This window comes from Symphodus melops (assembly GCF_947650265.1).
Source record: "Symphodus melops genome assembly, chromosome: 1".
NCBI classification, from domain to species: Eukaryota; Metazoa; Chordata; class Actinopteri; order Labriformes; family Labridae; genus Symphodus; species Symphodus melops.
The window spans coordinates 25,516,028-25,542,497 of record NC_136691.1 but is presented as its reverse complement, the minus strand read 5'-3'; the positions used below and the strand labels follow the sequence as shown (position 1 = coordinate 25,542,497).

Sequence of the window (26,470 nt, the reverse complement as noted above, 5' to 3'; positions counted from 1 at the left end):
TATGTTTCATTACAGACACATCATAACTATATGTTCTGTTAGTAAAGACACAAGAGGAATCCTGCTTCCTAAACAACATGAAATCTTTTATTAACTGCATCTTTCGAAGGAGCAGCTGAACGAGTTTCAGGTTTAATAAAGTTATCTTCATGTTTTCATTCATCACACGGAGTTACAGACCCCGCCCCTTAGTCACACGTAATCATCACAGACCCCGCCCCTTAGTCACACGTAATCATCACAGACCCCGCCCCTTAGTCACACGTAATCATCACATCATAACATATTCCGCCCCCTTTGTCACGTCTCTGTGTCAGTTTCTCTCTCTCTCTCTCTCTCTCTCTCTCTCTCTCTTTCTGTGTGTGTGTGTGTGTGTGTGTGTGTGTGTGTGTGTGTGTGTCTGTGTGTGTGTGTGTGTGTGTGTGTATGGGTGCTGCTCTATAAGCGGTCTCGAGACAGACCTGCGGTCAGTCAGCGTGTTGGCTCGTGCAGACACAGATGCGCTCGCGCTGAGATTGAGATCTTCTTTTTCTTTAGAGCCGCGGACACACGCTGGCTTTGATCAGCTGCTTAGTATTGATGAATATTTTTCATTATTAATAATTATCTTTTGGATTAAACTCTTGATCTAACTTTCTGTGCACGTGAGGAGCAGCGCGCGGACATGACGCAGAGGGTAGGACTGATTGATAATCGATTGTTAATAAAATGAGAGGTTTTATTACCGTCACATAAAAACATTTGATTTTATTCTGTTATTATTATATACGTATTGAATTATAAATAAATCTTTCTTACTCATAAAAAATTAAAATGAAGAGCTTACTATTATAACGAACAGAATATACAAACATTATATTTATTTTTTTGTGATGTCATTGAATCTGTAGGATGCTCTGTGATCGATTATTAGAAGGATTTTTGATTAACGGGATGAAGTCAAATACCATTTTAAATCACGGAAATCAAATCAATCTGTTTTAATGTAAACCTCTAAAATTAACTTCTGTATTAAACAAAATACTATTATATGCATATATATTATTACTGTATATTATATGCCTATAATACTTTATATCTTAAATTCTCGGTGAGCAGCACCTCATTAAAACATGTATTATATATTACAGTATTTTAATATAATAATTTAAGACATATTTAGGTTGATAAACTCTGAGCAGCACCTCATTAAAACATTGATTTAATGTATTTTAATGTATTTTATTTTTATGATAATTTACTTTGAGACAGATTTAGTTTGATAGAATCTGAGCAGTAGCAGCTGATGTAGACGTCAGAAAAAAATCTGATGTTTTAATCAAAGTTAAATTATGACTTATCATGATGACGTTATCTCTGATGTGTTTTATGTCGATTAAAATATTAAGATAAAAGTAATAATTAATTTGAATGTGAGTAAAAACAACAAGTAATTAAATTTAAAGAGAGGGCCTCAGAAACATCAGATTGATTTTAATCAAGAAAACAAATTACTGAGAGTCACGCCCCTGTCCATATAAGGAAATAATAATTATTATGCTATAATAAATAACTGCAAACAGGAGACACGCCCTTTTATAACCATTTAAGGAAGTAATTATTTTATTATGATATAATAAATAAGTGTAAACAGGAGACACTGTGAAGACATGATGAACAGAGAGAGTTTCATTCTGAATAATCTGAAAGTAATGTTTTTATAAATTAAAATATTTGAACAATAAATTTAGTCACATTCATAAAAACAAATGTTGTTGTCTTTGTTTATTCTTAAATTTTAGCACCAGGCCAAAAAACTTTCTTTCAATCTGGAATAATCTTTACGCCTCTCCCTTATTCATGAATATAAACAAATATGAACAGAAGAGAATAAAGAAGAATGTCTGAATAAATGTGAACACAACCCCTCCTCCTCATCCAGTACGATGACCTGTCTCGTTTTGGGGGGGCCATGGACGGGGTTGGGGTCGGGGTCTACGGAGACCCGCACGCGCCCCGGCCGCTTCCGCAGGTCCACCACCTAAACCATGGGCCGCCCCCCCACCCCCCGCAGCACTACGGAGCGCATGCGCCGCACAACATCCTGTCAGGTAGCGTGGGGGGGTCGATGAACGAGGCCCTGAGGAGGGACAAGGACCAGGTGTACGGGTGGGTTTTATCATGTCTGTTATTATTAGAAGTACGTCCATAACCATTAATTTGTTTTTATTAAATCATAGAAAATAAATGTTGAAAGATTTGACGGAAACAACAAAATTCGATCATTATTTATCTTCTAAAAAAACACAAACAAAAAAGTGATTTCATTCATTTTTGTATTGTTAATGTTTAATAAATAATGTTCAGCCTGAGACTTATGATCAGGTTTTTATTTGACATTTAGCAACCTAAACAACGTTTTATATTTTAATGTGTAATATAATGTTTATGTTTTTATATATATTTTATCATATCTAACCTTTGTTGTGTGAATAATATCTGACGTAGGATATTTGACAGACAGAATAATAATGTAAAAAAACACCAGAAAATCAGAATTTCCGTTTTTTTAAGGGAGTGCAGGCCGCGGACTCCGTCTGTCCTGGTCTGTCTTGGACCAGGACCCAGTCTGTTCGGGTCTAACTCGGTTTCTGCAATGTTTCAGGCACCCCCTGTTTCCGCTCCTCGCGCTTGTCTTTGAGAAGTGTGAGCTCGCGACCTGCACGCCCAGAGAGCCAGGTGTGGCTGGAGGTGACGTCTGCTCCTCGGACTCCTTCAACGAGGACATCGCCGTGTTCGCCAAACAGGTGCGCGTGTGCTCATCATCACCATTAAAACTCCACTATCACAATCACAAATCTAAATGAATGATGTCGTCAGAGTGATGAAAAACATCCTTTCACATTAAAAGTATGAAACAATAACTGATGACAACTAAACGATCAGATCTGTGATGACGCTTTTTATTCTCACTTCTCCTTCAGTCTTCAGCACGTGAACTCTTTATTTATTGTTGATTGTAGTTCAGTCAGTTCTCCTAAGTGCGCGAGACGTTAAAACGAACTGTGTTTCTTTGAATATTGTTTTTCAGATCCGCGCGGAGAAACCTCTGATCTCCTCCTCGGACCCGGACCTCGACAACCTGGTGACACTTTTAATATTTACATTTTATTACAAATGTATTATTATTTATAGGACATCATCAATGTTAGATTAATTCATTACCGTCATAGGTTATAATACATTATAATATTTACTCTATTTATTTATGATTATGTGTGTTATTTTAAAATGTTGTTGGTGTATTTGTAGGCCTATGACGTGTCAAATGCTGATAAAAGAAAATAATGACTAATATATTTTGAATAAAAACTGGGTCTCGTGACCTGATGATGACTCCGTGTTTGTGGTTTTAGATGATTCAGTCCATCCAGGTGCTCCGCTTCCACCTGCTGGAGCTGGAGAAGGTGACTCTTTGTTTCTTATGAATATTCAAACATAAATCAGTCAATTCATCTCTCCGTGTTTAACGAGGCGCGTCACTCTGTATCCGCGTGCAGGTGCACGAGCTCTGTGATAACTTCTGTCACAGGTACATCAGCTGTCTGAAGGGGAAGATGCCCATCGATCTGGTCATCGACGATCGTGACGTCTGCAAGTCGGACTTCGACGACCTGTCCGAGTCCTCCACACACCTGGCCGACCACGTGAGTCACGTGATCGATCCCATGGTTGAAACACGTTTTATTTCATCACACTCGTCTCGTGCTCTCACCGTGATCTCTATTTATGTTAACGTTTGGCCGACAGCTGCAGTGACGTCACACTGAGGAGAGAAAAAAAAAGACAGAAGAACATAATAATTAGGCCTGCACCTTTTCTTCTCATATTTATATATTATATTATATTATATTATATTATATTATATTATATTATTGCTCTCAGCGCAGACACACAACAGAAACAACGAGCTAATGAAGAAGGTCAGCTCCATCATTGAGACTGAAACGTAAAGCCTTAAGCAGGTCACAGAGACAAGAGCGTTTCCACACCTGGACATGCGCAGTCACAGGCTGATCAACCCCACGTGCACAACTTTCTCCTAACTGTCAGCAGACTGTTAAATGGAGGATAATGCAAACATGTATTTCTTCATACACTTCATCAGATTATGCACACTGAAGATTAATTACATGTCTAGGATAGCTTTTATTTATCATTTGAGTCTAGTTTTTAAAATGTGATCTCAGTACCTTTGATGTCTTGTTTTTATGTGCCTACATGTTATTTGTTCAGTTTATACATTGTGTCTTGTGGTTGCAGTTGCTGCTGTGACGGTGTTTTCTCTGTGAAGGATTTAGAAAATATATGTCTGTAATAAATATAATATTTTTCATAACATTTTATTTAAAAAGACTCTTTCAATTACAAAACACATGGAATTTAAAGACAATCAAAACAACAACAACAACAACAACAAAAACATAATTTGGACATGGATATTTTAGATCTTTAGCATGGATTAGGGAATATACCACACACACACACACACACACACACACACACACACACACAGCATTAAGGAGAGGTACAGGAGGGATGTCAGTCAACACTCCTGTGTCCTGTGGGAGGCGGTTTAGGAAGGGTTCCCATACGTAGCGTATGAAAAACCCTTTCATTCCCCTTTAACACTGAGCGTTAGCCCTCCGTTGGATGGACTACAAACATGTCTCTGTAACCCTGATGGGTAGTTGGAGGTCTGGACTTAATCCACTGACATAAAAGGCATCCTCTCATCTGTAAGGTTGACCAGAAACAAACCAGGACTTAATTGTATTTACTCACCAAAATGAAGATAATTTCCTCTGAGAGTCAGATGGCAGCTCCAAAAGCAATGCATGAAGATCCAACCTTTAAATTAAAAAAAAAAAAAAGATCCAACCTGTTTCCTGCTCTTGATGCAGACAGATAGAACATCTGAAGGGATTGGACTTGTTGTCACTTCTTTTATAATCTTTAAACCTCACAGTAGAGATTTAATAACATTGTCTTCAGATATATGTGTCAGTCTTTTTGTGAGTGACAGTGTGCAATAAAAAAACATAAATGTAACCATTTGATGCTCCAGAGTTAGCCTCAAGCTAATTAACATCTACAGTCCCTTTGGCAGGTAACAAAACAACATTTAAAAAAACAGACATCACTGAGCAAGTAACAAACAGCAATATATATATATAAAATGTCCCTTGCACACACACACACACACACACACACACACACACACACACACACACACACACCTTGTGAGGAGAGAAAAGAAAAATGAGTGAGATGAAAAATGATAAAGATAAAATGAGTGACGAGCATTCAGAGTTTTTTTGGTGATTTTTTTAGATTAGATTTAAAGTCAAGAAACGACTCACAGGTTTTTATGTTGTCTGGAATAGTATTCCATGGTGTGATGGCTTTCAGAGAGAAAGGTGCCTGCACAAAGGCTGAATAGTTAAAGGGTACAGTGCAGTTATGTGTTCTGGTGGACATGACAGAGCTCGCAGCTCGACAAACTCGCACACACAGGTTGGAGCGAAGCCTTTTCAAATGCTGTAAACTGTAGATTTAAAAATTGGTTAACAGCTTCTGTTTGTTTTCTTGTGATGCCTTAATGGCTTTTTGTCAAAGATTTTCAGAGTCTGTTTGGAAAATGATTCTAGAGGCCTGGTTGTTGTTGGGCAGGCCTGCTCCCAACAGGTGATGCAGTATGAGATCTGTGAGAAGATGAGGGCGTGCAGAAGTGTCTTAGCAGCCCCTGTGGAGAGACAGCAGCTAATCTGTCTAAAATTTGCCAAGTTATATTTAATAGATTCTGTCATATCTTATCTTTGAGAAATCGAGATTTGAATCTAGTAAGACACCAAGATATTTAAACTCAGAGACAGTCTCAATGTGTTGGTCCTTAGTGTTGATGTTTACTTCTGGAGCGTGCAGCCTGGTTTTAGAAAAGAAGATGCCTTTTGTCTTGCTTACAGACAGGACTGATCTAGCCACTCAACGACTCCTGTCAGAGTGCTGGCTGGTTTTGCAGCTACTAGCTGAACTGATGTTGCATGAGTGTATAAAACAGTGTCAGCTCTACTTCATGACAGTACTGTGGAAGGTCATTGATGTAGAGACTAAAGAGTAGTGGGCTTAACACAGATCCTTTCAGCACACCCGTTGTGCACTTCAGGTAGCTGCAGCACACATCTTTGATTTTCACACGCTGCATTCTAATCGATAAGTATGATGATAAACATGTAAGTGTGTGTTAGACGACAAGTTGAAGGAGGAGAGTTTAGACATGAGAACATCATGATTAACCATCTCAAACAGCTCCGACAACTCCACCTTTGTCAAGACGTGATCTTATTTGCTGTGTTAGGTGTAAGATGGCTGTTTCTTTTTAAAGCCTGGACAGGATGTAGACCTGGGTCGCAGCTGTTAATGTGGTCTGTCAGTTCTTTTATGATCACTTTCTCTACAACCTTAGAGAGGACTGGCAGTATGCTTACGGGTCTATAATTGCTGACTTCATGACGGTCTCCGGATTTAAAAATGATTGTCATAATTGCACGTTTCCAATCATTGGGAAAGAGGCTATGTCCAATAGAATGATTTACTAAATGAGTATTTATATTATTATAATACTATTTCAATATTATATGATCATCTAAATGCAGGTGTGTTTATACTACAGTCAGACCTGCAGGTGTGTTTATACTACAGTCAGACCTGCAGGTGTGTTTATACTACAGTCAGATCTACAGGTGTGTTTATACTACAGTCAGACCTGCAGGTGTGTTTATACTACAGTCAGACCTGCAGGTGTGTTTATACTGCAGTCAGATCTGCAGGTGTGTTTATACTACAGTCAGATCTGCAGGTGTGTTTATACTACAGTCAGATCTGCAGGTGTGTTTATACTGCAGTCAGATCTGCAGGTGTGTTTATACTACAGTCAGATCTGCAGGTGTGTTTATACTACAGTCAGATCTGCAGGTGTGTTTATACTGCAGTCAGATCTGCAGGTGTGTTTATACTACAGTCAGATCTTCAGGTGTGTTTATACTACAGTCAGACCTGCAGGTGTGTTTATACTACAGTCAGATCTGCAGGTGTGTTTATACTACAGTCAGATCTGCAGGTGTGTTTATACTACAGTCAGATCTTCAGGTGTGTTTATACTACAGTCAGACCTGCAGGTGTGTTTATACTGCAGTCAGATCTGCAGGTGTGTTTATACTACAGTCAGATCTGCAGGTGTGTTCATGTTTATACTACAGTCAGATCTGCAGGTGTTGTTCTGCTTCATTGCACATTGAAACAATGAATCACTATATATATGTTAAATTTTAACCCTCCATGAGGATGACAAAGTTTTATATTTATATTAAATGTTTCAATCTGATACTTTATTGCTTGTCATGAGGCGACAATAAGATGCCTACAGTGAGGACAATGATGATGATGATGATGAAGATAGTACAGATGTATTTGCTGCTTGATTCTTCACGGCTTCAGTAAACAGGATTACTAAGGGGGTGTATGTGAGGTGGTGAGTGCACCCACATGTTTGACATACACATACACATACACACACTCACACACACACACACACACACACACACACACACACACACACACACACACACACACACACACTATAATGTGTGTGTGCTACTATGTTTAACCGTTTGCACGTCCTCTGATTCTAAACTGCAGATCGTTCATCTGCGTATGTGTGAACGTGACATGGAGCTAAAATGAGCCCTGAATGGTCAGACACTTACACACACACACACACACACACACACACACACACACTCTCTCTCTCTCACACACACACACAAATACATAAACACACACAGCTGTTAGCTGTTTAACAGTCAGGCTGTGTGCTCGTTTGATGAACACACACACACACACACACACACACACACACACACACAGAATAAAGAGTGAGTTCTTTGAGAGAGTGCCGTTCACGCTGCGTCTTTCTTTCCGAGCGTCTCCTCGTCATCTGTGGACTCTTCAGCAGAGAACCATCCGGCAAACAGCTGACGCACAGAGAGGCTGAAGAGGCTGTTTGCTCTTAGATTTTGTCCTCTGAGTGGGGGGCCACTTGAGTGGGGGTGCACAGGATTGGGGGGGGGGGGGGGGGGGGCAGGCCTACATATAAAAACAGGACTCAGTCTGATCCTACTCAGTCTTTGAGTTGGATTCTGTTGGTCCACATCTCTCTGAACCCTCTGAGCTCTGTGATCTGTGATGGACACAACGGTAACGGAGCTAATGCTAGGCTAGTGTTGGAAGAGGGGAAACCTTCTTTAGCTCGCCTTCCTCAATACTTTTCCTCTCCTGTCTTTACCCTCAGAATCCTGCGTCCTGGAGAGACCTGGACGACGTCCACTCCACACCATCCATCGGGACCCCAGGGCCGTCCAGTGGGGGACATGTCTCTCAGAGCGGGGACAACTGCAGTGACATGGGTGAGAAAAAACTCCTTCATATGAAAGAAGAGACTGATGTAGGAACAACTACAAAAATCTACTTAACATTTGGTTGTGTGAATGGTCGATCGACTGATTGATTATTGATCAAGTCAGTGATAATGCCCGATGGAGTGTACATGTGAAGTGGAAGACATAATTGGTTCCGGCCTCCATGTCGTCCATTATTTTCTGATAACACACAAGAAAATCCTTTATCCATTTTCATGACTTTTGCCGTCAAAAAAAAAATGTTAAAAATGTTTTTAACAATCAACAACTTTTTACAGTGAAAACACCTGAGGGTGAAACAATCATTATAATCCCAGAAGGTTCTACCTGTTGAAAGCTCTCAGCTGATTGAGCCCTTCTGTTCAGCTGTGAGCCTGAACGCTGGTGTTGTGAGCAGGATTCACAGTGAATTTGGTTCACATTGTGTACAGTGGACAAACAGGGTTTGATCGACGGGTATGTTTAACAACAAGTGTAGCTGGTCAGCCAGCCATGTCAATGTTCCCAAACCAATGAGAACAATTCTCATGAACAGTACAATCGTCCTGAAGTGTCATCAATCAGTTTGACCGTTTTATTTCAGAGGATGAAGCGATGAAGGAGGATGAGATATTCAGGGGTTTTTAGTTTGCAGCCAGCTGATGTCAAAGCCAGCAAAGTCGAATAGTTCCAGACAAGATAAAGGGTTAGGGTTGTGTTGCTATGGTTACTCATCTTAGATACCAGTGAACTGTTTGACTGGAACTACTTCCATAGGTGTCCATGTTTCAAAAGATTATTAACAACCACAGCATCAATCCTTATTTCTATGGTCGTATAGTAACCTTCAGCCAATCAGAATCGAGTATTCACCCAGACCATGGTATTATTGATAATAACCATAAACAGATCAGTACTGACTGATCTAATCTTCTGAGGCTGAGACAAACAGAAACAGAGAAATAAAGTCAGAGAGAAACAGAAACAGCACGAGGCAGAGACGAGACAGTGACTGTGTAGTCAGTCAGTTAGAGATATTATTAGAGACAAAGTCAGTTTGAGACAGAGTTAGTTTAAGAAATATATCCTAATCTGCACCTCCTCACACAGTAGAGAGACATCCAGTTAGAGCTGTGCATGCTGGGTAAGGGGCCCCGAGGTGTCACTGTGATGGATTAGGGCCCCGCTGAGCTCATTAGACGGGCCAAGTTGGTTTTACATCACTGATGCAGCTGAGAGAGCTGCAATCAGTTCAGCTAGCCGCTACGCTATCCGTCTTCTTCACATGATATCTCCTGGCTCAGATCTGACTTTGATGACACTCTGAGACACATGGACACAGAACAAGGGGACAAAATAAAATCGTTGTCTGAAAAACAAGAAATACTCTGTCAGAGCTAAAACCACCCTGAGATGGCTGAGGCAAGGTGGTCGACGTGACTCTGCAAAGAGCACATACATGTTCTGGAGCGAGTCCCAGTATACGTGGCTCTTCAGGAGACATCACCTCTGCAGTGTTTCATGTGAAGCATTTAGGAGGGACTGTGAGACTGTTGCACATAACGCAGTCACTTCTGACCCTGGCAGCCCCTCCGTTTAGCTAGCTTAAGAGCTGTCTGAATACCAGGGACACAGAACCTGCACATTTCTAATCCCTTCTGAAACCTCTACCTGGGGAATGGAGGCTGCAAGTCTGGGACAACTTCAGAAGGGTCTCTTCACCTCCAGGGAGTTGATCCACTGCCATCTGTGCTTCTACCTGGTAGTCAACGCCCTGGCTCACGACTCCACCTCCTCCACGTTGTTCCCCGGTTGTCCCTCATATTTCCAACACTCCTGAGGGCCCTTCATTAGGGCCACAGGCAGCTCCTGGCCTTACCGCTTGGGGTCCCTTTGGTTGGACAACAGGAGCCTTGTCCAGGTGCAGCGACAGTGTCACCCTGTCCCCGCGGCTCTTTATTGTGAATGCTTTTCGACGGCTGGATCAGGACTGAGTATAATGTCCGGTTTCTGCTATATTGACATCCCTGCAGGACTTATTGTACGAGGGACAGTCTCCCCTCACCCTGAAGGTGTATGTGTCCGCCGTCTCTTGTCAGCATTGAGACGTGGACAGTGGTACAGTGGGTATCCATAAACTGGCACTTCTGTTCCACAGAGGTGTTTCAGGGTTTCACCCCTTACGTCACAGTGTAAAACAGTTTTTAGAGATAAAGTCAGAGAAGAGTAAAAACATTTTGAAAGGTTTAAAATGACAGTTTTTACAAGTTGAAATGTGTCCCAGTGTAAAATAGATTCTGTAGAGTGAGAGTGTCTTGGTACCTCGGGGTGATGTTTTTTTCTTCCTTGCCCCGGGGCAGTACTCCAGCCCTCCCCCTGGGTAATAATCCCCCCCGCAGGAGGACGCGTGCAGGCTCGGCAGGCAGGGTGCACGAGGGGGGGGGGGGGCGTACATAGTGAGGGGGGAGGTTATGTGAGCTCTCCACGGTGACTCTGAGCGTCTCTCTGTTAGACGGTGGAGCTGCGGAGAACAGTCAGAACAGATTAGTGTTTCTGAAGATCTGCCCTGCGGCTCTAAAGCCCCCCTCCCCTACATGAGGGGGGGCTGCATGTCCTCCTCAGATATAATTAGGCCAAGACCCTCTGTTTGTTCTTTCTTTATGCGTCTCATCGTTTTCTGGACATGAACTGTGAGATCTAAAGAGTAAACACTTCTTATTTCGGTTTTTCATTGAGAACTCTGCTCGCGTTTTCTCTTTCATTTAAAGAGACAGACTCCAACTCTTCCCTTTCACCCAGCATGCCTTAAACAATAATCCATTAGATTGATTTTAGGATCACTTTTCATTTACCGTGTAATCGAGAATATAAATCTCCGTCAGTGTTTGAGGTCCCTCAGAGGGAAAAGGTTTGTCTTCCTGTGTGACGATCTTCATCGTGTTGCTCATTGGTCAGTCAGTTTGCAGCTGTGCCGCTCTTTTAGTCTTTTTCTGTTTTCACCATGTTTGTCATCCCGCCGGCTACCTGTCCGCTCGTCGAGCTCTTGACCTACACTGAAGAACATATCACAGCCTGTGAGGCTCTCTGCTCCCTCGTGGTCTTTAAATCACAGCAGAACACGACCGTAGACCCCCGTTTGACCTCAAGATGAAGACAGGACAAAGATCTGTGTGGATATGTATCCCAGCATGCTTTGTGCAGCACTCACAAAAAATGAGAGGAATTCTCAATGTCAGGTAGCGTGCAGCGGATGAAGATGTCTCAGAATTGAAACGGGTATGTTGGTGTCCCTCAAGGATGTAGCCAAACAGTAGATGAATATGGTTTTAAAAAGTGCGTACACTGAACTAAACACTGATCAGCACACCGAGCTCACGCTGGATGTTTCAGAGTCACTGATTGGACTGTGGAGAGAGAGGAACGACATGTCTGTACAGAGTCGGCTGCCAACTCTGGACATGCAGCGTCCTTACTCACCGCGAGGCCATCAGCGCTTTGTTTTCATCATGTCAGCATGTTTGGTGCTCTGTCATGTAATCCTGTGTTTTAGTTCCTCTCACACTGACTCGCTTTAAAGAATGATCCTTCTGTGTGACTGGAGGACAAACAAAGTCCATGTTAGAGGACAGACTCTGAGTGAACCCTGTACCCGGACCATGACTGAATCCTGGACACCATCCGTCAAAACTCCCACCGCCCCCTGAGCCCCCGACCCCACAGCACTTCCTCTTTAATGTCAATATTCATCAGCTGAAATATTTATGCATGAATATGGCTCATATAGGCGCGTTTGATTGATGCTTCTCCCAAAACAAAAAGACACGCGCTGGCGAGTCTTAAGAAAAGTCGAGTCTGTGTCCCGCCTCGGGGGAGGAGTCTCTCAGATGCATTATTCACACGCCCTGCAGGCAGGCTTTCAAGGCTGCTCTGCCCTGAGGGCACCCAAATCACCAGCACGGTAAATCATCTCTGCTGATGCACAATTAATGCCAGCAAGGAAGAGCTTCTCCTCCTCTGCTTCCTCTGCTTCCTCTTCACCTTCTTCAACCTCTTCTTCCTCTTCCTTTCCTACCTCTCCTTCCTCTTCCTTTCCTGCCTCTCCTTCCTCTGCTTTCTCTTCATCCTCTTCCTTTCCTACCTCTCCTTCCTCTTCATCCTCTTCCTTTCCTGCCTCTCCTTCCTCTTCATCCTCTTCATCCTCTTCCTTTCCTGCCTCTCCTTCCTCTCCTTCCTCTTCATCCTCTTCCTGTCCTACCTCTCCTTCCTCTGCTTCCTCTTCCTTTTCGTACCTCTTCATCCTCTCCTTCCTCTTCATTTCCTTCCTCTGCTTCCTCTTCCTTTCCTACCTCTCCTTCCTCTTTCCTCTTCATGTCTCTTCCTTTCCTACCTCTCCTTCCTCTGCTTCCTCTTCCTCTTCATCCTCTTCCTGTCCTACCTCTCCTTCCTCTGCTTCCTCTTCCTCTTCATCCTCTCCTTCCTCTTCATTTCCTTCCTCTGCTTCCTCTTCCTTTCCTACCTCTCCTTCCTCTTTCCTCTTCATGTCTCTTCCTTTCCTACCTCTCCTTCCTCTGCTTCCTCTTCCTTTCCTACCTCTCCTTCCTCTGCTTCCTCTTCCTTTCCTACCTCTCCTTCCTCTTCATGTCTCTTCCTTTCCTACCTCTCCTTCCTCTTCATGTCTCTTCCTTTCCTACCTCTCCTTCCTCTTCATGTCTCTTCCTTTCCTACCTCTCCTTCCTCTTCATGTCTCTTCCTTTCCTACCTCTCCTTCCTCTCCTTCCTCTTCCTTTCCTACCTCTCCTTCCTCTTCATGTCTCTTCCTTTCCTACCTCTCCTTCCTCTTCATGTCTCTTCCTTTCCTACCTCTCCTTCCTCTCCTTCCTCTTCCTTTCCTACCTCTCCTTCCTCTTCATGTCTCTTCCTTTCCTACCTCTCCTTCCTCTCCTTCCTCTTCCTTTCCTACCTCTCCTTCCTCTTCATGTCTCTTCCTTTCCTACCTCTCCTTCCTCTGCTTCCTCTTCCTTTCCTACCTCTCCTTCCTCTCCTTCCTCTTCCTTTCCTACCTCTCCTTCCTCTTCATGTCTCTTCCTTTCCTACCTCTCCTTCCTCTCCTTCCTCTTCCTTTCCTACCTCTCCTTCCTCTTCATGTCTCTTCCTTTCCTACCTCTCCTTCCTCTGCTTCCTCTTCCTTTCCTACCTCTCCTTCCTCTTCCTTTCCTACCTCTCCTTCCTCTCCTTCCTCTTCCTTTCCTACCTCTCCTTCCTCTTCATGTCTCTTCCTTTCCTACCTCTCCTTCCTCTCTTCTTCCTGCTCAGAGGGATGAGCAGAATAAGAGGAGGAGCTCCATCCTCAGTTTCAGAATAACATGACTAACTCTGCAGTGTGCGTGCGTGTGTGTGTGCGTGTGTGTGCATGTGTGTGTGCGTGCGTGCTTGTGTGCGTGCGTGCACGTGTGTGTTTGTGTGTGTGTGTGCGTGTGTGTGTGTGTGTGTGTGCGTGTGTGTGTGTGTGTGTGTGCGTGTGTGTGTGTGTGTGTGTGTGTGTGTGTGTGTGTGCATGTGTGCGTGTGCGTGCGTGTGTGTGTGTGTGCTTTGGGGGTAAATGTCAGCTCCCTAAATGAACAAACATCACTGTGTTGGCTGTGCTTTTCTCCCTTTGTGTTATTATTTGTTCTCTGTTCTTCTTCAGAGGAAGTGTAGAGTTTGAGGTCACACAGACACGACCCTGCAGTCTGACGCTCATTACTTCCTGTCATCTCCTCACGCTCTCATTACTTCCTGTCATCTCCTCACGCTCTCATTACTTCCTGTCAGCTCGTCCTGCTCTCATTACTTCATGTCAAACGCTCAGCTCACATTGAGCTAATAGCTGTGCCTCACTACAAGCTCGTGGTGCTTGTGCAAGATCCAGGCGGAGGTGAGAGCGAGGTTTAAATCTTCATCATAATTCAAATCTTCAACTCTTTGTTTGCAGGAGACGGACTCGACCACAACCTGGCGTCACCAGGGACTGGAGACGAGGACGACCTGGACAAGAAGAGGCAGAAAAAACGAGGAATTTTCCCTAAAGTGGCCACAAACATAATGAGAGCGTGGCTGTTTCAGCATCTCACGGTAAGAAAAAAAACAGATCCTGTTCAGGATCTAGATCATGATCTTTTTAAATTTGGGGGTACACAGAGTTGTTATGGGTTTGTTTAAAGGGGTACACAGAGTTGTTAAGGGTTTGTTTAAGGGGGTACACAGGGTTGTTATGGATTTGTTGGGGGGGTACACAGGGTTGTTATGGGTTTATTTAAAGGGGTACACAGAGTTGTTATGGGTTTGTTTAAGGGGGTACACAGGGTTGTTATGGGTTTGTTTAAAGGGGTACACAGGGTTGTTATGGGTTTGTTTAAAGGGGTACACAGGGTTGTTACGGGTTTGTTTAAGGGGGTACACAGGGTTGTTATGGGTTTGTTTAAAGGGGTACACAGGGTTGTTATGGGTTTGTTTAAAGGGGTACACAGGGTTGTTATGGGTTTATTTAAAGGGGTACACAGGGTTGTTATGGGTTTGTTTAAAGGGGTACACAGGGTTGTTATGGGTTTGTTTAAAGGGGTACACAGGGTTGTTAAGGGTTTGTTTGGGGGGTACACAGGGTTGTTATGGGTTTGTTTAAAGGGGTACACAGGGTTGTTAAGGGTTTGTTTGGGGGGTACACAGGGTTGTTATGGGTTTGTTTAAAGGGGTACACAGGGTTGTTAAGGGTTTGTTTAAGGGGGTACACAGGGTTGTTATGGGTTTGTTTAAAGGGGTACACAGGGTTGTTATGGGTTTGTTTAAAGGGGTACACAGGGTTGTTAAGGGTTTGTTTGGGGGGTACACAGGGTTTTTAAGGGTTTGTTTGGGGGGTACACAGGGTTTTTAAGGGTTTGTTTGGGGGGTACACAGGGTTTTTAAGGGTTTGTTTGGGGGGTACACAGGGTTTTTAAGGGTTTGTTTAAAGGGGTACACAGGGTTGTTATGGGTTTGTTTAAAGGGGTACACAGGGTTGTTAAGGGTTTGTTTGGGGGGTACACAGGGTTGTTATGGGTTTGTTTGGGGGGTACACAGGGTTGTTATTGGTTTGTTTAAAGGGGTACACAGGGTTGTTATGGGTTTGTTGGGGGGGTACACAGGGTTGTTAAGGGTTTGTTTGGGGGGGTACACAGGGTTGTTATTGGTTTGTTTAAAGGGGTACACAGGGTTGTTATGGGTTTGTTGGGGGGGTACACAGGGTTGTTATGGGTTTGTTTGGGGGGTACACAGGGTTGTTATGGGTTTGTTTGGGGGGTACACAGGGTTGTTATGGGTTTGTTTGGGGGGTACACAGGGTTGTTATTGGTTTGTTTGGGGGGTACACAGGGTTGTTATGGGTTTGTTTGGGGGGTACACAGGGTTGTTATTGGTTTGTTTGGGGGATACACAGGGTTGTTATGGGTTTGTTGGGGGGGTACACAGGGTTGTTATGGGTTTGTTGGGGGGGTACACAGGGTTGTTATGGGTTTGTTGGGGGGGGTACACAGGGTTGTTATGGGTTTGTTGGGGGGGTACACAGGGTTGTTATGGGTTTGTTTGGGGGGTACACAGGGTTGTTATGGGTTTGTTGGGGGGGTACACAGGGTTGTTATGGGTTTGTTTGGGGGGTACACAGGGTTGTTATGGGTTTGTTGGGGGGGTACACAGGGTTGTTATGGGTTTGTTTGGGGGGTACACAGAGTTGTTATGGGTTTGTTGGGGGGGTACACAGGGTTGTTATGGGTTTGTTGGGGGGTACACAGGGTTGTTATGGGTTTATTTGGGGGGTACACAGGGTTGTTATGGGTTTGTTGGGGGGGTACACAGGGTTGTTATGGGTTTGTTTGGGGGGTACACAGGGTTGTTATGGGTTTGTTGGGGGGGTACACAGGGTTGTTATGGGTTTGTTTGGGGGGTACACAGAGTTGTTATGGGTTTGTTGGGGGGGTACACAGGGTTGTTATGGGTTTGTTTGGGGGGTACACAGGGTTGTTATTGGTTTGTTGGGGGGGTACACAGGGTTGTTATGGGTTTGTTGGGGGGGTACACAGGGTTGTTATGGGTTTGTTTGGGGGGTACACAGGGTTGTTGTGGGTTTGTATAATTGTTCTGACTCTTTTTGTCCCTCCCAGCACCCGTACCCATCAGAGGAGCAGAAGAAGCAGCTTGCTCAGGACACAGGCCTCACCATCCTGCAGGTCAACAACTGGTGAGACACACACACAGACACACACACACACACACACACACACACACACACACACACACACACACACACACACACACTCACACACTCACACACTCACACACAGACTCAGCAGAAATAAACATGTTTACTTTCTTACCACACTGTTCAAATGAAACAGTGTGGTTGTGAAAAGCTCCCTTTTTTATTGATCACACCTGTGGTGAAAGTCATGTGACAGGATGTATCTACACATTTGCATAACTGTTTTTTGTTTCAGGTTCATCAATGCGAGGAGGAGAATAGTTCAGCCAATGATCGATCAGTCCAACAGAGCAGGTAAGTCTGAAATCAAAGTACTAACATTAGGTTTTAACACTCCTGATGTTCGCTGAAGGGAGTTTCATGTTTTAATGCAAACAGTCAACCGACAGTTTCTCCTGCCAGAACGCAAGTATTTTTTCTGCTGCAAGTCTGAAAGATGCAGGAAGAGGGACGTTTATTGTCTGACTGCTGAACGGTGCATAGAGTCTATGTATGCGCCTACTATCTCCATGTACGGACTGAAGCAGCTGCATAATGTTTTCTGTTGCAGTATGGTCTTCTCCACAGGACAATATTCTGACATTATCTAGATATTTTCAGAATAACGGCTATACTTCAGATTGTGTGGGTGTGTGAGTGTGTGTGTGTTCGTCTCTCTTACACTGTGCCCTGTCGTCTCAGTGAGTCAGAGTACCGCCTACAGTCCAGACGGCCAGCCAATGGGTGGCTTCGTACTTGACGGACAGCAGCACATGGGCCTCAGAGGAGGTAAGACAACATCAGGACGTTTAAATATCACAGATCTTCTAGACAGTGTGATGGTTCACATGTTTGTATTTCCTGGAGATCTTCTGTCAACATCTTTTTTCTGTCTGTCCTCATTGTGTCCTCTTGGTGTCCTCTTCTGTCCTCTATTTCTTCCTGTCAGGTCCAATGGGTGGCATGGGGATGAACATGGGGATGGATGGACAGTGGCACTACATGTAGAGCTGCCCACCGAGGCCTGAATCTCTCACAGGGTTATGTAAGTAACGTATGTCACTTGTATGTCATAACACTGCAAATATTTTCAGTTTTCTATTTCAGAAATGTTTTGTGTCCCTGTAGATTTATTCTGCAACGTTTTTTAAATCTGCAATCAACGAGAGAATATTTAAACATATCCCTTTTTAGAGTCGGGTAGGGGAGATTCTGAGATCAATTATAAAGTATTAAAAATATTCAGCCGACACACACTCGATGATCCCCCCCCACCACCACTGACAGTTATAAATGAAGATGTATGGCAGGCTGAAGGAATGGAGCTCTGAGTTTTATTTAAGAGCTGCTGAGCTCAATGAGCCTCGCTGTAATGACACTCAGAGTGATTAATAGAGCTCTTTATATGGAAATAAGACACATTTTTCTCCCCAAAGCCTGATACCCCCCCTCTCTGTCTGTTACCCCCCTCTCTGTCTGTTACACCCCTCCCTGTCTGATACCCCCTCTCTGTCTGTTACACCCCTCCCTGCCTGATACCCCCCACACTGTCTGTTACACCCCTCCCTGTCTGATACCCTCCCTCCCTGCCTGATACCCCTCTCTCTCTGATACCCTCCCTCTCTCTGACAGAAAAGAAACATCATTGTGTACTAAGCAACCTGCATGTAATCATTTCTCTTTTGGATCATTAAACAAACGGTATTTTCATTAAAGCGTGACACTGTCACTATGATGACAGCAGCCATGTTTGTAGTCATACGAAAATTCATACACGATAAAAGTTGAACCATAACCATACGAGTGAACCATTTCAACCATTTCATTATTTATATGTTAAATAATGACACATGTACATGAGTATGTAAACACTGAGGCTCTGATTCACAGAATAATCAGTTTCCAATATCTCCATAAATCATTCAGAAATCTGCTCCATCTCTGAGTTTAGTGCAATCACACCAGGTAATCCGTACCCTGCCTAAGCACACTTCGAGTGAGCGCTCTGCTCTGTGCTTAATCACTTCCTTTACCCTGGCACACTGTATACTCAGCGTGGACAGCCTCCTGATCAAGAAATCCCGGCTGTATCTGACAAACATGAATAAGCCTCAAAGTCAGTAAAGCAGCCGTCCTGTTCTTTGTGTTGTTCTCCATGTGCACACACGGACTCCACAGTGCGTCCCTTCATTTTCTATCATTTTTACCTTTGAGTCTGCCTGTCTTGTAAACAAAGTATGCTACCTGATCACGTAGGATGATGATGTCAGGGGGGACAACTTTGCATACTTTTAGTGCGCTCTAATTCTCAAAGAAGAGTTCTGCTGATATTCACAGTTAGCTCTTGTTTAAAGTGTGAATAAGGAGAGAAGCTATCTGCAGCTTTATTCAGCATGGAGTCATACTCTCATGCTAACAGAGTGATACTCTCATGCTAACAGAGTGATACTCTCTTGCTAACAGAGCTATACTCTCATGCTAACAGAGTGATACTCTCATGCTAACAGAGCTATACTCTCATGCTAACAGAGTGATAGTCTCATGCTAACAGAGTTATACTCTCATGCTAACAGAGTGATACTCTCATGCTAACAGATTTATACTCTCATGCTAACAGAGTTATACTCTCATGCTAACAGAGCTATACTCTCATGCTAACAGAGTTATACTCATGTTAACAGAGCTATACTCTCATGCTAACAGAGCTATACTCTCATGCTAACAGAGTTATACTCATGTTAACAGAGCTATACTCTCATGCTACCATAGTTATACTCTCATGCTAACAGAGCTATACTCTCATGCTAACAGAGTTATACTCTCATGCTAACAGAGTTATACTCATGTTAACAGAGCTATACTCTCATGCTAACAGAGCTATACTCTCATGCTAACAGAGTGATACTCTCATGCTAACAGAGTTATACTCTCATGCTACCAGAGTTATACTCTCATGCTAACAGAGTTATACTCTCATGCTAACAGAGTTATACTCTCATGCTAGCAGAGCTATACTCTCATGTTAACAGACTTATACTCTCATGCTAACAGAGCTATACTCTCATGTTAACAGAGTTATACTCTCATGCTAACAGATTTATACTCTCATGCTAACAGAGTTATACTCTCATGCTAGCAGAGCTATACTCTCATGTTAACAGACTTATACTCTCATGTTAACAGAGTTTTACTCTTATGTTAGCAGAGTTATACTCTCATGTTAGCAGAGTTATACTCTCATGATAACAGAGCTATACTCTCATGCTAACAGAGTTATACTCTCATGTTAACAGAGTTTTACTCTTATGTTAGCAGAGTTATACTCTCATGTTAGCAGAGTTATACTCTCATGATAACAGAGCTATACTCTCATGCTAACAGAGTTTTACTCTCATGCTAACAGAGTTATACTCTCATATTAACAGAGTTATACTCTCATGCTAACAGAGCTGTACTCTCATGTTAACAGAGTTATACTCTCATGCTAACAGAGTTATACTCTCATGTTAACAGAGTTTTACTCTCATGTTAGCAGAGTTATACTCTCATGTTAACAGAGCTATACTCTCATGTTAACAGAGCTATACTCTCATGTTAACAGAGTTATACTCTCATGTTAACAGAGCTATACTCTCATGTTAACAGAGCTATACTCTCATGTTAACAGAGCTATACTCTCATGCTAACAGAGTTATACTCTCATGCTAACAGAATTTTACTCTCATGTTAGCAGAGTTATACTCTCATGTTAACAGAGCTATACTGTCATGTTAACAGATTTATACTCTCATGTTAACAGAGCTATACTGTCATGTTAACAGAGCTATACTCTCATGTTAACAGATTTATACGCTCATGTTAACAGAGCTATACTCTCATGTTAACAGATTTATACGCTCATGTTAACAGAGCTATACTCTCATGTTAACAGATTTATACTCTCATGTTAACAGAGCTATACTGTCATGTTAACAGATTTATACTCTCATGTTAACAGAGCTATACTGTCATGTTAACAGAGCTATACTCTCATGTTAACAGATTTATACGCTCATGTTAACAGAGCTATACTCTCATGTTAACAGATTTATACGCTCATGTTAACAGAGCTATACTCTCATGTTAACAGAGTTATACTCTCATGTTAACAGAGTTGTACTCTCATGCTGTGGTCTGCGCGTTGCATGAGCTTGCTCACTAAATGGAGCGAGAAAGGATGGCTCAAAGACAAGAGCAAACACTATCATCGTTACCATGGAAGCAGTTTCACTCTCTTAAAGTTCAGAAATAAAACCAGGCTTCACATTGGTTCATAGCGGGGCCCCAGCAAGGGGGAGTGTAGTCTTATACATCTTGAAATATCTGAAAGTATTTGGATTTACATCCGTACTCATCTGAACTCCCCCTCCCATCGGCAGGTCTCCATGGTGACTCAGGGCTCTTCTTCTATCACGCTGTGAGCAGAGGACCACATACCCCATCGGACTGGATCACCCCTCCACCAACACACTTACACACAGGGGGCATGCCGCAGAGGATCACCATGGAACACCCCCCCCCCCAACGAAGAAATACTTAGCAGAGATTTGACTATGGGAGGTCTCACTCCTCTACATTCCCTTTAAATTATTTATTTATTTATTTATTTTGTTGGTACGGGTGTACTGTATCACCATAGGAGCAAGTGACGTTTTGACGTTTTGTATTTGTAAATAAATGTTTGTGTGTGTCTGTAGATGTTAGAGTGACCTTTGACCCTTGACACAAACGTTTTCTAAAACAGATTTGTAAACAAAAGAAACAGTTCAAGTTTGTGTTCATCACTTTTTACAAAAATGTTAAAAACTGTGTTTTTTTATCATCGAGTGCGCACTCACACCAAATAAACACTCTCTGATGAAGAGCCACAGCAATGTGTTTTATTGTGAAAGGGTCTGCTTCCTGCCTTACCATCACATTCTCACCCCGGGTTGTCACATACTGGTGCCTTTAAAGACCTGTGTGTGTTAGTTTGAAATAAAACCCATGTGCAGTTCAGACGAAACAAAACAAACAGACAAACTGTTTTATTTGTTTGTTTGTTTTCTTTCTCTCTGCTAATGAGCCGTCGACCTGCAGAGCTGGAAAAGCTGAATTTACATTTTTAAATGTGTGTTTGTCAAACACACAAACGTCTGAAAACATGACAGAATTATCGTCTGATTTTGTACGAAACCATTGACAATATTCTTCCACAGTTTAATTATTGGTTTGATTCTGCCTGTCATATTTTGTCATTTGTGTTATTTCAGTGTCATTTAATCCTGATGCACACTAAAGCTTCTTGCTGCACCTCTCTGCACCATGTTGCACCTTCCTGTATCCTGCTGCAGGCTGAACTAAAGCAGGATGCAGACTCTGCTTTAAGCGCTGCACACCATAAATGAAGATAAATGCGTTTTGAGAGCTGCCGGAAACATGTGTGTGTGTCAGTGTGAAATGTGGGTCAGAGCTCTGCAGAAACCTGCATCATCACACGATGCACAAACGGAGCTTTACTCATGACCCTTCCCCAGAACGAAAACACAAGCTGATGGAGGTTCTGCAAGAAGAAACATTCATAAAACAGTTTATTAAGACAACACTGAGAAAACAGATGAACAAAAGTTCGAATGAAGATGATGAAGATGGAGATGATGAAGATAATAAGGTGATCAGACTCAGTGTCCCTCCAGTTTACTTTCAACTGAAGCTGCTGTTCTGTCAGCGCCTGCAGCTCTGTCAATCCTGCTCTGGATCCACAGTTCTCTCCATGACGGGGGCAGAGGATGATTTGGGCGGGGGGGGGGGGGGTCAGAGGAGGATTCATACGGACGTTCGGACTCTAACCTCTCAGTGCCGACCTCGACTCCAGATTCAAAGTGACACCTGTCATCACAGGTTCTTCACCTGACAGTTTTGGCTCCTCTGTTGTCAAGTGTGTAGGACAGTTCCTCTCTCTGAAGTTGGCAGATCTTTGCAGCCCCTGACCCTGCTGACTCCCCCCCCCCCCCCCCCTCCTCTCTTTTTGTCGATGTTATCCTCAGTTTGTGATGTCCTAATGAACCCGAAACACTGTGTGGAGCTGAAGTAGGTATCTCAGACTCTGATAGGTCGGACCGGGACTGAATGGTCAACAATGACTTCCACCTTCCATCAGTGGCTCCTCCAGAAAGAGGACCCGTCCTGTCAGTGCTTCATCAGCTGTGAGAGTCTTTACATTTTATATGCTTCCTCTGGGTGAGATGATGAGGACACACTCCATACATGTTCATTGTTATGTAGACAATACTCAGCTATACGTATCAATGAAGCCAGAAGACCAGCTACGTAAACTGGAACGGGATTAATGGGGGCGGATCTGTGGGCAGAGTTCTGGACCCGTTAAAAGAGAAGGGAGCTGCAGTAGTCACTGAAACGAGTGTGTTAGCATGCTGGGTGTGTGTGTGAGGGGGGGCAGAGAGGATTACTGTTACACAGATGGAAATAAGCAGACAGAGTGACATTACTGATGTCAGCTTGGATTCTCAACCTGAGGGGAGGAAGAAACTGAGGAGTGATCAGTAGTGAGAGAAAAACATTCACATGTTGAAACAGCAGATTGGTGCCGATGAGGAGAACCTCGGTTTGGTCAAGTTTAAGGATTTGATTTATTGAAGGCAAACAGAAAGGAAAGGAGGTGGGATGGAGGAGGAGGGTTTGGTGGACATGTAGAGCTGGGTGTCTTCTGTGAAGCAATGGAACTGGATGTTATATATATAGAAGATATGGCCACATATGGACAGAAGGACAGAACCCTGAGGGACACCGGCAGTGACATGAGAACCTTTCCTGCTGTGGACTGACCCATCTGAGCAACCTTTGACCTTTGAGCAGGAAGGTGAAGGTGTGTTTGGTCAGAGGGACGAGGTGGACGTGGATCTGTCCTTGTGTTTGAGATAATATGGTCAGAACTTGAGTGCATGGATGTTTTACATGTCAAGTTCAGGTGACTGGTGTGAACGCAGCGTTTTCCTCCAGGTGTGAACGCAGCGTTTTCCTCCAGGTGTGAGCGCAGCGTTTTCCTCCAGGTGTAAACGCAGCGTTTTCCTCCAGGTGTGAGCGCAGCGTTTTCCTCCAGGTGTGAGCGCAGCGTTTTCCTCCAGGTGTGAGCGCAGCGTTTTCCTCCAGGTGTGAGCGCAGCGTTGGTCAGTAGGAGTTCATCTGTAAAGCTCAGACCGTGGAGAACATTCTGACCATCGTTTGAATGTTTCCTCCCCATCTGAGTGAGAGGAGGAACGAGCGGTCTGACCAACAATCAGACGATCTGTGAGTGATGGATCGGTTCACAAACACACAGTCACTGAGGCGTCCTCATCCATCACTGCCGCTCCGCCCGCACGCTCCACCCTGACAGCCGCGGTCAAATAACGTTTAGCCCGGGATCCCCGTGTTTGGCCCTGATCGTAACTGTCAGCGCTGTAATGGATCAGCTCAGACCAGCTCAGGCTCAGCCAATGAGGCGCGAGGAAGCAGCATTAGCATCGCTATCAGGGGACGGCCGGCCAGCAGCAGGTCGGTGATTGACAGATGAGAACGCCGCCCAGCAGACACACAGCCGGTCTGAGAGCAGGATCCAACAGCCAATTATACGGAGGAACAGGGCCATTCATCATCCAGTTACACACCTGTCCGCCGACACAAAGAGGGCGGGGAGACACACACACACACAGAGAGAAGCATGCAGACAGAGAGCGTCTTCTGTTTCCTCAAAACATTTTCAAAGAGTGAGTATGAACAAACAGACAACTCTGAAAAATAAATACAATTAAACTTATTTAGATCAAATCAACATTTTCCACAGAACATCAATTCCTCCTACAAACTGAGGAGCAGGAACGCTTTAGGATCATGCCAACACTTTCAGCTGAGAGTCAAGAAGGTGTCTTCATGTTTTATTAACACGAGGGGCGGGACTTGATTTCAAAAAGGAATTTACTCACAGCGTTCTAATTCATTAATACAAATTAATCACATCAGTTCAGCCGGTGAATTTCAGGCTTGGTCGAGTTTGGGCTGCAAACGCTTCTTGTCTGTACTCGTACCGGAGCTGCTAATGCTAGCACCCTCATAGATATAATGTACATAGACCCTGACAGACATAATGTACATAGACCCTCATAGACATAATGTACATAGACCATCATAGACATAATGTACATAGACCCTCATAGACATAATGTACATAGACCATCATATAGACATAATGTACATAGACCATCATATAGACATAATGTACATAGACCATCATATAGACATAATGTACATAGACCCTCATAGACCCTCATAGACATAATGTACATAGACCATCATAGACATGATGTACATAGACCATCATAGACATGATGTACATAGACCATCATAGACATGATGTACATAGACCCTCATAGACATAATGTACATAGACCATCATAGACATAATGTACATAGATCATCATAGACATAATATACATAGACCATCATAGACATAATATACATAGACCATCATAGACATAATGTACATAGACCATCATAGACATGATGTACATAGACCATCATAGACATAATATACATAGACCATCATAGACATAATGTACATAGACCCTCATAGACATAATGTACATAGACCATCATAGACATGATGTACATAGACCATCATAGACATGATGTACATAGACCCTCATAGACATAATGTACATAGACCATCATAGACATGATGTACATAGACCATCATAGACATAATATACATAGACCCTCATAGACATAATGTACACAGACCATCATAGACATAATGTACATAGACCATCATAGACATAATATACATAGACCATCATAGACATGATGTACATAGACCATCATAGACATGATGTACATAGACCATCATAGACATAATATACATACACCCTCATAGACCCTCATAGACATAATATACATAGACCATCATAGACATAATGTACATAGACCCTCATAGACATAATGTACATAGACCTCATAGACATAATATACATAGACCCTGACAGACATCATATACATAGACCATCATAGACATAATATACATAGACCATCATAGACATAATATACATAGACCCTCATAGACATCATATACATAGACCCTCATAGAAATAATATACATAGAATCTCATAGACATAATATACATAGAATCTCATAGACCCTCATAGACATAATATACATAGACCCTGACAGACATAATGTATATAGACCATCATATAGACATAATGTACATAGACCCTCATAGACATAATGTACATAGACCATCATAGACATGATGTACATAGACCCTCATAGACATAATGTACATAGACCATCATAGACATGATGTACATAGACCATCATAGACATGATGTACAGAGACCATCATAGACATAATGTACATAGACCCTCATAGACATAATGTACATAGACCATCATAGACATGATGTACAGAGACCATCATAGACATAATGTACATAGACCATCATAGACATAATATACATAGACCCTCATAGACATAATATACATAGACCCTCATAGACATAATATACATAGACCATCATAGACATAATGTACATAGACCATCATAGACATGATGTACATAGACCCTCATAGACATAATATACATAGACCCTCATAGACATAATATACATAGACCATCATAGACATAATGTACATAGACCATCATAGACATGATGTACA

General features: G+C 42.9%; 1 protein-coding gene across 1 annotated transcript; it reads left to right on the top strand.

Annotated features, from left to right (window-relative positions):
* Positions 1 to 515: 515 nt before the first annotated feature.
* Positions 516 to 21,626, top strand: meis2b (Meis homeobox 2b). The gene is made up of 13 exons (XM_079366925.1): positions 516 to 676; positions 1,922 to 2,148; positions 2,645 to 2,786; positions 3,071 to 3,124; positions 3,396 to 3,446; positions 3,540 to 3,686; positions 8,390 to 8,504; positions 14,467 to 14,606; positions 16,664 to 16,740; positions 16,997 to 17,055; positions 17,443 to 17,529; positions 17,690 to 17,785; positions 21,159 to 21,626. Exons 1-12 carry the CDS (start codon positions 665 to 667, stop codon positions 17,746 to 17,748), a joined length of 1,170 nt encoding a protein of 389 aa, XP_079223051.1. The 5' UTR covers positions 516 to 664; the 3' UTR covers positions 17,749 to 17,785; positions 21,159 to 21,626.
* Positions 21,627 to 26,470: the final 4,844 nt, after the last annotated feature.

What these genes read in the sequence shown, in the direction of transcription:
- meis2b (XM_079366925.1), top strand. An exon ending in GGCTGTTTCAGCATCTCACG is followed by an intron (nt 14,607 to 16,663) that starts GTAAGAAAAAAA and finishes TGTCCCTCCCAG; the next exon opens with CACCCGTACCCATCAGAGGA. An exon ending in CGATCAGTCCAACAGAGCAG is followed by an intron (nt 17,056 to 17,442) that starts GTAAGTCTGAAA and finishes CTGTCGTCTCAG; the next exon opens with TGAGTCAGAGTACCGCCTAC.